The sequence below is a fragment of the Eubalaena glacialis genome, chromosome 6, assembly GCF_028564815.1.
Source record: "Eubalaena glacialis isolate mEubGla1 chromosome 6, mEubGla1.1.hap2.+ XY, whole genome shotgun sequence".
Classification (NCBI taxonomy): Eukaryota; Metazoa; Chordata; class Mammalia; order Artiodactyla; family Balaenidae; genus Eubalaena; species Eubalaena glacialis.
The window spans coordinates 131,352,122-131,365,287 of NC_083721.1; the positions used below are offsets into that span (position 1 = coordinate 131,352,122).

The window sequence follows — 13,166 nt, forward strand, 5'->3', positions numbered from 1 at the left end:
GGAAAAAAAAAAAAATCTTAGGAATTTAGAGATTTTTGTTTCCAACAGTTGTAAATTTAAATTGTACAAGGTATGTTTTCTAACCTATGTCCCGTATGTTTTGCTTTACACTGAAGACAACAAATGAATTTTGAAAAATAATGACAGATACAACATACTTGATATTTACAATGGCTTGTGACAAATACCTGAAAATAATTTCTAATTTTCCATTTATTATTGCTATTTAGTCACAGAAAAGATTAACAACTCTCCAAGAAATTTATTTTAGCATATGCCATATATTGATATAACTGATATAATAATTTTATATGAAGAGAACCATTGCAGAAATAACTAAGGTGGTGCCCTTACAAGGAAATAAAGGAAAGGCAATAAGGAAATTCTTCCATATAAAGACTTTCGATCTGCATCATTTTTTCAAAATATAAAACCTTAATATTAGAAGCAAAGAGAAAAAGAGCAAAAAAAACAATAAAACAAAAGACCAAGGATAAGGAATTGCTCTATGCAGATGTTTGGCATATGTAGTATATATGTATGGACTGAGTTATAATAAAAATACTTATGTATTATAGTCAATTTTCATATAGAGTTAGAAACAGCAATTTCCAATCAAGCATGACTGGACTGATATTTTCTCTGTCTTCAATTACATGACGAATTACAACTGTATAGCAGTCACTTCTGGTCAGCAGTATCATGATAAATGCTTGATAAGATACAATTTTTCTCCTTGTTCACTTGTAAAAATTGGTGCCTTTTTGTAATGTTCTACAAGTTCTTCCATGGTGCTGAATTTACGCTGCCCAATGCAGTAGACAGTCTCTTTTAGTTGGACTTTAAAATGCTTGTTTTTCCCTTGTGCTTTTAGTGATACTGAAAAATCATTCGGCTAAAAGAGAAAAAAATTTTGAAAGACATCTATTAGCATTTTTATATGAAACTAATAACAGCTAAAATGTGAGCACTTTAAGTACTAGGCACAATACTCAATTATTTACATGAATTATCTCCTTTATGCCTCAAAACAAACCCATTTTACAGATGAAAAAAAAATCAAGGCTGAAGAGAAGCTAAGTTGCCTAAGATCATCCATCTAGTTAACAAAAGAGCCAGGATTCAAATCGAAGCAGCCAGACTCTGAAGTCTCTTAACTAATATGCTCTACCTAACACCAGGGCAAATCCTTTAGTTTAACATCTGAAGCATAAAAACTATCTTCTCTCCATTCAAACTACTGGAGAGACATAGGAGAAAATCCAAGACATCCACCACTTTTCAATTAGTAGCTAACAGTAGCTGTCTTACAGAGTAGCTGATGTAATACTCTGAAATCTCAAAGATGAAGGACACAAAAATGAGAACTAATTTAAACTCTAATAAGAGGTCATAAACTCAAATGCCTATATGGGGCAAAAAAGAAATGTAAACAATGGCCAGGGTGGCTATATAGGGGGAACAACAGTACATGGCCAATCTAAAGGAGGTGGCCACTTAGCTGCAATTGTTGCCTTGTAGGAATACGGCTCAACATTGACAGGCCTTCCAATTTTAAAAGGGAAATCTGATGTCTAAATTCTTATACTAAATCTCCCAATATTTAAAAACTGACAATGAATTCAAATGTTTAAAAACACTGTGCAGGTCAAATGAAATATGCCTATTTGAGACCTCTACTTTAAAAATTCTACTACTAAAAGTAATGGTATATTTTGGATAATATCTATGCTCAATTACCCACAAGAAAATACACAGTATTTTGCAATCAAGCTACTTTCTTAGGTTTTTTTTTTTTTTAACCTAACACTCTTTTGAATAGTCTATATCAACCTCTTATACAGTTACTGCCAAAGTTTCAAACAGTGGGTTTCTTGGAAACATCTTATGGTTATTTACCACCCACTCCAGGGTCACTCCCTTCTAATCCTTCTGCCCACTGCTTGTCCTAGAAAGTAGCGCCAGGTCAGGCATCTAACAGAAAACAAATCCCACCACTCTTCCCTATCATCAATCACCTTCTCTTTCCGCGGGGTTATGTACAGGCCCCCATTTCCTGAACTTCACATCAGGCAGTTCAATTAATTTCAAGCTCGCCCTCTCATCTTTCCCACCCCTCACCCCTTAAACACACACACAACACACACACACACACACCACTCACACAGATAGGTTTTCTTCTTTCTTTCAACCTTCTGTACAATCATACGTTAACTTTTGTACAAATACATATACACAAAAAACGCCAATACTAGTCATGAAAAGTAGTGATATCCTTTATCAAGGAAAAATAAAGGCCATTTTTAAGGGAAATGAGTATTGTCAAATTCTAAAATCCTAGATAGTACCCAAAAGAGCCCACATAACTATTTTCTTATCAATTTTTATGGTTTTACAGTTTTATTGGTTTACTAGTATTGGAACAGAATTTATCTTTTATTGCAAATGCACTTCAAATACAGTGCATGTTCAAATGGGTTTCTGAGGTACATAAGAGTGTATTCCAACTTCTAAACAAGCAATTTATAAAAAAAAGCAAATATCAATTTTTTAAATTCATGGATTTCCTTTATTGTAAGGATGACAGTGTATGCATTATGCAATTTAAGAAATGTTTTCCCAGTTTAGTCTACTGCATTGTTCTACTCTCAGTGAAGAAACCAGTGTTCAATTTGCTCCATTTTTCAGTTTGATGCAAAAGAAAATATTTCAGGAAGGCAATACCAACAGAACTAGACAAAGCTAAATAATCCAGTGTAGGGCTATATATTACTAAAAATAAATACACTTGGAAAGAACACTGACTTTCACTAAGAAACTTTACAAGTTTTAACAAATATACTACCTGGTTAATTTTAGGGAAGCCACTTAACTTCTCTAATCTTCTATTTATTTTTTTAATACTCAGAGTTCTATTTCCATTTACCTTTGAAAACCAACTTACCGAAGATTCACTATCACGAATGAGGAAATCACCTTCATGCCCTCTTTCATTTAATGCCATTTCTGCTTGGTGCCTGGTGACTTTCCCATAATACCATGGATTGCCAGCAAACTTTCCAGTGAGTGAAGGCCTAATGTAATCACACTGTGGAGGCGATGGTTCCAAACCTGAGGTTAATGGATTATTCTGCATAATGGTAACATAGTTTTTCGGCACCAGACCAACCATTCCATTGATCTTCCTGCATTTCCACCACTCAGGGTCATTTTCAGGTTTTTCAATAACATCCATTACATCGCCTTTCTCAAAATTAAGTTCTTCATCATTGGATGAGCTGAATGGGTAAAGAGCCTGTACCACATGTAACACTTGCCCAGTATTTAGGTTACTGACGACTGCTGCTAATTTCTCTGACAAAGAACCCACATGGTCACCCAAAGGACTGTCGCCTTCCTCAGTCACATAGTTTGAAGGGAACCATCCAACATGTCCATTGTAGCTACCCCGCCACCACCCATCACTGCATTTCTCCATGACGATCACCTTTGTCCCTTTTATCAATGACAATTCATCCTCTCTCTCTGCCATGTAGTTAAATTTTACATAAGCAGGCATGTTGAGGTCATACAGACGTTCCCCTGGGTCAACAAAGCTATCATCAGCAGGAGATGCAGAATCTGGCACACTAGGTTTTCTTTTCACTTTTCCAATGCCTGTTTAAATAAAAAAGGGTAATGAGAATATAAAACAATGATAATCAAAAACACCAATTTATTCATTATTAAGAAAGGATCTTCAATTCTGTAATTCTTTCAAGCCTTTTAACTAAGATAACAAATTCCGTCCTTCCTTCCTTCCTCCCTCCCTCTCACTCTTTCTCTTTACATCCTCACGACTTATACATAAAGGCTCCAGCAAACCCGTATTCTTCTTGTTTTACTTTATTAACTGAGATTCTATTAACTTGCTGTATAGAAATAAAACAGTAACTTAAATTACAATTCGATATGCAATATAAAATTGTAGTTATGTCTAGGTAATCCTCCCATTTGCTTTCTTAGTTCCCAAGACCCAGGTTGCTCTATTACCTCATGTTTATTTTAAAATAATATACTATTTACTTGCTTGTCTGCCTTCACCCATTTCACACATAGCCGCCACAACAGCAGAGACTTTTGCTGACTTTGTTCATGGATATAATCCCAAGGATCTCATACAGTGCTTAGTACACAGGAGATGCTTAATATATATTTGTTAAAAGAATGAAAAAAATAACCAAATGGTACTATCATCACAAATGTATGCTACAGCAACTTTAGTCAGGCATTTTCACCGCTGCTCACTTCTTAGCACATGATTTTGTGTTCTACTTTCACTGAGAAAACTAAGGCATTCCTAGGTAAAATTTCTCAAATACTTTCTCACTATCTCAAAATTCTTTCTCATTACCCTTACTCTTTTTCTTCTCCCAAGTTCCCAACCTCTGATCCTTCTGGGTTCTTAATACCTACCATCTTTCTTGCCTCTTTTTGGGACTCTTGGCCATCCTTGTTTCCCTCCCACTCACTCCCTTCTATTGTCTAAAAACACATTTAGATCGCTTTTATTCCAAAATAAAGTTACTTCAACTCTGCTATTGTTTTTTAACTACATCATTCTTTATAAAACTGTCTTCCCTTTTTCCTTCAACTTTTTCACCACTCACTCACTCCTAACGCCTTATAATCTGGTTCTCTATCTCCACCAAAACTACTCAATTAAAACTGTCATCTCTTCACTGCCAAATCATTCCCTTTTAGAGCCCTCGGTCTTTTCAAACTCTCTATACAGCAACCAAGATCACAGATAACTCTGTACAACATTTTCTCCTTCTTTAATTTCCCCAAGAGTCTCCTGTTTTCCCTACTGACCTGTTTAAATATTCTTGTGTTCCTCTGTCTGGGCTCCTCTAAACCTTGTTATAAAATTGCATTTCCTGGGGGCAGTGACCTGGATCTTATTACCTTGTATCTCCAGCACTTAGCAGTAACTATACTAGTAGCAGGAACAAAGTGAATGTTTGCTGAAAGAACAAGTGAATGATTCCTTTGTTGAAAGTGTTTCCCAAGATGCCATGCTTGGACTTAGCCTCTGCTTCAAGGAAATCATACACTTTCACTTTCTATAACTTCTGTATAGAAGGTTCCAAGGTCCCTTTGTAGCTCTAAGCTGGAATTCAAGCATTACAATTCCAACTGTCACTAGACATCTACAGAATGAATGTACCATCAGCACCTCAAATACAACCTCCATGTCCAAATAAAAATAACCTCTCCAAGATCCATAAATCAACTAACTCCCTCCCTCCCAATTTCCTTCCTTCTGGTTAATGCTGTATCATCATCATGAAAAATTCATACATCAGGGATTTCTGGCACAGTGGGGAACTCTAGGGTTCCATCCCTCCAAAACAGTAATTAATGAGCTGGCGAATACTGTCAAAATCAAGTTTTGCGGAACTCCAGAATCTAGTAAAAAACTTATAAAAACTAGCTAGGCTTAGTGAATAAAGAAGCTGCTGCTTTGTAGTAAGAGAGCACTGTAGCATTTTAAGCTGCCTGCCTAATATCTCTTAAATCCCAAATCAGCGGTGGCTGTGAGGATAGCAAACTGAACTCCTAATGCCAGACAGAACAATATAGATCTTATTCACAAAGAATTGTAATTGTGCGTTTCAACCTATATGGAAGCTACCTGAAGGACCGGCACAATGGCTTGCCTTGGTTTCACCTGACTTGGAGCATTCCCAGGGCTAGGATGTTTTCTGATGAAATCATTTAATTGATGCAGCAGACTGGTATAAGAAACAACTAGGATAAGAAACATAAAAAATCCTAGGAAGGAAAAGTTTGAGTAAGGATACACATGGGGTAATAAGGGCTTTGAAAAGCCCCTGTGTATACCAGAAAATCAAGAAAGCCACACACATAGCCAGAACTGGCACTTGTTCAGCAAAGGCCTGAGAAGACCCTGAGCTTTCACCTATTGCTGACCTTCAAGCTCTGAAGAAGCAGTAAGTAAAGGCTAAGGAAGAGTTGCAAATGGCCTGGCTAAGTGTTGAAAGAGGTTTTTTTTTCTTTTTCTTTTGGTTTCACGTGTTTAAGAAAACTCTTTCAAAACACTAGCTGACAACTAAGCAAAAGAACACAGATTTCAGTGGTCACACAATGACACAGACTTTATAAAAATAGTTTAGAAAAGTCACTAAACAAGCAAACAAAACAACCACAATAAGGAGCAACAACAAACCCTAGGGACAAGGTAGAATCTGATGCTGAAAGAAAAAAGTATCAATCAAGAATTTCATGTCCATATATACACTATCAAACGTAAAATAGATAGCTAGTGGGAAGCAGCCGCATAGCAGAGGGAGATCAGCTCAGTGCTTTGTGACCACCTAGAGGGGTGGGATAGGGAGGGTGGGAGGGAGGGAGATGCAAGAGGGAAGAGATATGGGGACATATGTATATGTATAACTGATTCACTTTGTTATAGAGCAGAAATTAACACACCATTGTAAAGCAATTATACTCTAATAAAGATGTTAAAAAAAAAAAAAGAATTCCACGTCCAGCAAAACTGTCCTTTAAAACTGAAGAAGTTAAGATACTCCCAAGGTAAACAAAAACTGAAGGAATTTGTCACACTACACCTGTGCTACAAAAAACGCTAAAGAGAGTCCTCCAGGCTGAGATGAAAGGACACTGAAGTCATATGAAGAACAGTGGTAAAGGTAGCTACACTGTAAATATAAAAACCAGTTACATTTTTAGCTTGTAAGTCCTCTTTTATTCCTATATGATTTAAGATGCAAATATATAAAACGGTAATTTCAAATCTAGGTTAATGGGCACACAATGTATAAAGACAAAACTATAAAAGAGCAGATTTTTGTATACTATTGAACCTAAATTTGCGTTACTTCAAACTTGACTGTTAAAAAGTTAAGATGCTAATTGTAATCCACAGGGTAATCACTAAGAAAAAAACTAAACACATTGAAAAAGAAACGAGAAGGGAAACAAAATGTACATCATAAAAAAATCAATTATATGCAAACGAAGGAACTGACAAAGGAGTAATCTCCAAAATATACAAGCAGCTAATGCAGCTCAATATCAAAAAAACAAACAACCCAATCCAAAAATGGGCAGAAGACCTAAATAGACATTTCTCCAAAGAAGACATACAGATTGCCAACAAACACACAAAAAGATGCTCAACATCACTAATCACTAGAGAAATGCAAATCAAAACCACAATGAGGTATCACCTCACACCAGTCAGAAAGGCCATCATCAAAAATATCTGCAAATAAATGCTGAAGAGGGTGTGGAGAAAAGGGAATCCTCCTGCACTGTTGGTGGGAATGTAAATTGATACAGCCACTATGGAAAACAGTATGGAGGTTCCTTAAAAAACTAAAAATAGAACTACCATATGACCCAGCCATCCCACTGCTGGGCATATACCCTGAGAAAACCATAACTCAAAAAGATACATGTACCACAATGTTCACTGCAGCACTATTTACCATAGCTAGGACATGGAAGCAACCTAAATGTCCATCGACAGATGAATGGATAAAGATGATGTCGCTCATATATACAGTGGAATATTACTCAGTCATAAAAAGGAACGAAATTGAGTTATTTGTAATGAGGTGGACGGACCCAGAGTCTGTCATACAGAGTGAAGTAAGTCAGAAAGAGAAAAACAAATACCGTATGCTAATGCACTTATATGGAATCTAAAAAAAATGGTACTGATGAACCTAGTGGCAGGCAGGGCAGGAATAAAGGTGCAGATGTAGAGAATGGACTTGAGGACACAGCAGGGGAAGGGGAAGCTGGGATAAAGTGAGAGAGTAGCACTGACATATATACACTACCAAATGTAAAATGGATGGCTAGTGGGAAGCTGCTGCATAGCACAGGGAGATCAGCTTGATGCTTTGTGATGACCTAAGGGGTGGGTTAGGGAGGGTGGGAGGGAGGCTGAAGAGGGAGGGGATATGAGGATATATGTATACATACAGCTGATTCACTTTGTTGTACAGCAGAAACTAACACAACGTTGTAAAGCAGTTATACTCCAATTAAGATATGAAAAAAAATCAATTATAAAAGGCAGTAATAAAAGAATTGAGGGGAAAAAAGGTATAAGACATATAGAAAAACAAACAGCAAAGTATCAGAAGGCCTTCCTTACCAGTAATTTCTTGAAATGTTGGATTAAAAGGTAAAGATTGGCAGAATGGATTAAAAAAATATGATCCAACACTATGCTATCTGTAAGACACTAACTTCAGATCCAAAGATGCAAACAGGCTTGAAAGTGAAAGGATGCAAAAAGACATTCCATGAAAATGGTAACAAAAGAGAGCACAGACTTTAAGACAAAAATTGTTACAGGAGACAAAGGACATTATATGTTGATAAGAAGTCAATCCATGAAGAAGATTTAACAATTATAGATATATACACACCTAACAGCAGAGCCGCAGGACATATAATAAAGCAAAAACTAACAGAATTAAAGGGAGAAATTGACAGTTCTACAATATAGTTGGAGATTTCAATACCTCACTTTCAGTAATGGATAGAACAAAAGACCATGAAACTGAAATTATATAAAATATCTTCTCTGACCACAGTGGAATGAAATTCAGAATCAATAACAGAAAGGAAAACTGGAAAATTTACAAATATATGGAAATTAATCAACACACCCAAACAACTAGTAGGTCAAAGAAAAAATTACAGGTGAGATTAGAAAATACATTGAGATAAATGAAAATGAAAACACAATATACTAAAACCTATAGGCTACAGCAAAAGCAGTGCTCACAGGGAAATTTATAGCTCTACCAGCTTACATTAAAAAAGAAAATCAATCTCAAATCAATAACCTAACTTTACTCCTTAAAGAACTAAAAAAAGATCAAGCAAAAGCTAGCAGAAGGAAGGAAATAATAAAGATTAGAGCAGAGGTAAACACAAAGAGTACAGAAAAACTACAAAGAAACAATGAAACCTTTGAAAACATCAAAACTGACAAATCTTTAGTGAGACTGACCAAGAAAAAACAGAGAAAAGACTTAAATTACTAAAATCAGAACTGAAGTGGGGACATTACTAGAAACCTTACAGAAATAAAAGAATACTACAAACAACCATACGCCAATAAATTAGAAAACCTACATGAAAAGAAAAAATAGCTAGAAACACACTAACTACCAAAAATGACTCAAGAAGAAACAGAAAATGTGGATAGACTTATAAGAAGTAAAAGACTGAATCAGTAATCAACACTTCTCAACAAGGAAAAGCCCAGAACCAGATAACTTGACTTGTGAATTCTACCAAACATTTTTTTCTCAAACTTCTACCAAAAGAGAAGGAAACATTTCATAACTCATTCCATGAGGCCAGCATTACCTAGATACCACAGACATAAAGATATCACAAGAAAACTACTGACCAATATCCTTTCCTTTATGAATATAGATATAAATATCCTCAACAAACAGTCAATTTTTGTTATTCATGGTGGTTCTGTTCTATAAAGTGACCATGAATACTTAATTAGCATACTGAACCACTGCTCCTAGGGGACACTCTGGTCACAACATTTTTGTTATGTCTGTTTCTCTTTAAAGACACTTTATTTAATATAAATTTTTGACTCACTGACACTGAACTCATGGCCAACAACACTATAAACTCATGCCTGAAGGAAGCTTACCTAGCACACATATTTTTTCCATAAAGCAAATCAAAGCTTTCTTACACTTAGGAACACTAGACAATACTTTAGCACTATGCTTGGGCACCATTTTAAACAGTAAAATCACACACACACACACACACACACACGTGGCATTAAACTGCAAAAAGGAAACTTATTTGCAGTATGAGAGCTGAAATGAGAGGTCACCTTGTTTGACCTCTGCTAGCAACTCAAATTTTTTGCCCTTGGCAAATGTCCACAAAAGTACTGCAAGTACCAATTTGGGATTTTCATGATAAAAGTGATAAAACACCCTTTCATGATAAAAATGGTCAGCAAACTAGGAATAGAAGGGAATTTCCTCAACACAATAAAGGGCATTTATGAAAAAACCATGGTTACCATCACACGCAGTAGTGAAAGACGGAAAGCTTGTCCCCTAAGATCAAGAACAAGACATAAATGCCCTCTTTCACCACTTCTATTCAACACTGTATGAGAGGTGCTAGCCAGAGCAATTAGGCAAGATAAAGAAATAAGAGATAGCCAAACTGGAAAGGAAGAAGTAAAATAATCTTTATTCACAGATGACATGATCTTATATAGAAAATCCTAAAGAATTCACACACAAAAAAGCTAGAACCAATAACTTAGCAAAGTTGAAAGATACAAAAACACAAAAAAATCAGTGTATTTCTATATACTAGCAATGAACAATCTGAAGAGGAAATTTTTTTTTTCCTGTGCTCTTAACCCCCCAAACCTTACTGGGCTCCTTCCTTATCTTTTACTTATTTACTTATTTATTTATTTAGGCTGTGTTGGGTCTTCGTTGCTGCGCACAGGCTTTCTCTAGTTGTGACGAGCGGGGCTACTCTTCGTTGTGCGTGGGCTTCTCATTGCGGTGGCTTCTCTTTGTTGCGGAGCACAGGCTCTAGGCACACACGCTTCAGCAGTCGTGGCACGCAGGCTCAGGAGTTGTGGCTCGCGGGCTCTAGAGGGCAGGCTCAGTAGCGATGACACACAGGCTCAGCTGCTCTGCAGCATGTGGGATCTTCCTGGACCAGGGCTTGAACCCGTGTCCCCTGCATTGGCAGGCAGATTCTTAACCACTGTGCCCCCAGGGAAGTCCCAGGAAATTTTTAAAATTCAAGTTTTAATAGCATTAAGAATAAAATATACAGAAATAAACTTAATCAAAGATGTACAAGACTTGTACACTAAACACTACAAAATATTGCTGAAAGAAATTAAAGAAGACCTAAATAAATGGAAAGACATTCTGTATTTATGCATTTGAAAACTTAGTATTTTTAGATGGCAATACAGTTGGCCCTCAGTATCCATGGGTTCGTATCTGTGGATTCAAACAACCTCAGATCAAAAATATTTGGGAAAAAAAACTCCAGAAAGTTCCAAAAAGGAAAACGTGAACGTGCCATGCACCAGAAACTATTTACACAGAATTTACATTGTATTAGGTATTATAAGTAATCAAGAGATGATTTAAAGTATATAGGAGGATGTGTGTAGGTTAATGCAAATACTAGGCCATTTTATACAAGAAACTTGAGCATCCTTGAGTTTTGGTTATCTGCAGGGGGTACTGGAACCAAACCCCTGCAGATACCAAGGGATGACTAAACTACCCAAAGTGATCCACAGATTCAATGTAATCCTTATCAAAGTACCAATATCCTTTTTTTTGCAGAAATAGAAAAAGCTGATCCTAAAATTCATATGGAATCGCAAGTTATCCCAAATAGCCAAAACAATCTTGAAAATGGAAAACAAAGTTGACGGACTCACACTTCCCATTTTCAAAACTTACTACAAAGCCACAGTACTCAAAACAGTGTAGTACTGGCATAAAAGGAATGACGAATAGACCAATGGAAAAGAATTGAGAGTTCTGAAATAACTCTCAATTCTATTCCAGTTGCTCCACATTTTTTGACTTTGACCTTGAGAAGGGTGCCAAGACCATTTAATGGAGGAAAGAATAGTCTCTTCAACAAATGATGCTGGGACAACTGCATATCCACAGGCAAAAGAACGAAGTTGGATTCCTACTTCATATCACGTACAAATATTAACTCAAAATGGAGAGTTAGAACTTTAAAACACTCAGAAGATAACATAGGGAAAAGTCTCATGACCTTGGATTTAGCAACAGATTCTTAGATTTGACACCAAAAAAAAAAAAAAAAAGATAAACTGTACTTCATTAAAATAAAAAACACTTGTGGAAAGGACACTACCAAGAAAGTGAAAAGACAACCTACAGAATTAGAAAAGAATATTTGCAAATCATAATGCTGATAAGGGTCTCTATCCAGAACATATATAAAGAACTCTTAGAACCCAAGAACAAAACGAAAAACAACCTATCTCAAAAATGGACAAAGGACTTGAATAAATAATTCTCCAAGGAAGCTGTACAAATACCCAAAAGCACATGAAAAGATGCTCAACATCATGAGTCATTAGGGAAATGCAAGTCAAAACCACATGAATTTTTTTTTTTAAAGAATCAATTTTATCAATTTTATTTATTTTTGGTTGTGCTGGGTCTTCGTTGCTGCGTGAGGGGCTTTCTCTAGTTGCGGCAAGCAGGGCCTACTCTTCATTGCGGTGCATAGGCGTCTCATGCTGTGGCTTCTCTTGTTGTGAAGCACGGGCTCTAGACGCGCAGGCTTCAGTAGTTGTGCCACACAGGCTCAGCAGTTGTGGCTCACGGGCTCTAGAGCACAGGCTCAGTAGCTGTGGCGCACAGGCTTAGTTGCTCCATGGCATGTGGGATCTTCCCGGACCAGAGCTCGAACCCATGTCCCCTGCATTGGCAGGCAGATTCTTAACCAGTGCGGCACCAGGGAACTCCGACAATGAAATACTGATACCACTTCACATCCTACTAGGATGGCTATAATAAAACCAAATTAAACCAAACCAAAAAAAAAGGAAAATAAGAGTTGATGAGGATATGGAGAAACTGGAACCCCTCTGGTCAAAATGTAAAATGGTGCTACTGCTGTGGGAAACAGCTGATGGTTCCTCAAAATGTTGAACACAGAACTACCATAATTCCACCCCTAGGTATATACCCAAAAGCACTGAAAACAGGTATTCAAATAAATACTTGTACACAAGTGTTCATAGCTTCACTATCCACAATAACCAGAAGATGGAAATGACCCAAATGTCCATCCACAGATGAATGGATAAACAAAATGTGGTATATCCATATAATTCAATATTATTCAGCCATAAAAGGGATGAAGTAGTGATACATGCTACAACATGAATGAACCTCAAAAACAGTATGCTGAGTGAAAGAAACTAGACACAAAAGGTTACATATTGTATGATTCCATTTATATGACATAACCAGAATAGGTAAATCCATATAGACAGAAAGCAGATTAGTGGTTGCCAGGAGCTAAAGGGAAGG

The 13,166-nt window shown here is 36.6% G+C and overlaps 1 protein-coding gene across 4 annotated transcripts in view; it reads right to left on the reverse strand.

Moving 5' to 3' along the window:
- Positions 1-215: 215 nt before the first annotated feature.
- Positions 216-13,166, reverse strand: part of NCK1 (NCK adaptor protein 1) — an 82,878-nt gene continuing 69,927 nt past the window's right edge. For all 4 annotated transcript variants that reach the window (XM_061194624.1, XM_061194623.1, XM_061194625.1 and 1 more), the window contains 2 exons: positions 2,945-3,657; positions 216-895 (listed from right to left, as the gene is read on the reverse strand). In XM_061194624.1, the coding sequence (XP_061050607.1) occupies positions 701-895; positions 2,945-3,657 (908 nt within the window). In that variant the 3' untranslated portion in view covers positions 216-700. The remainder of the gene's footprint in view (positions 896-2,944; positions 3,658-13,166) is intronic.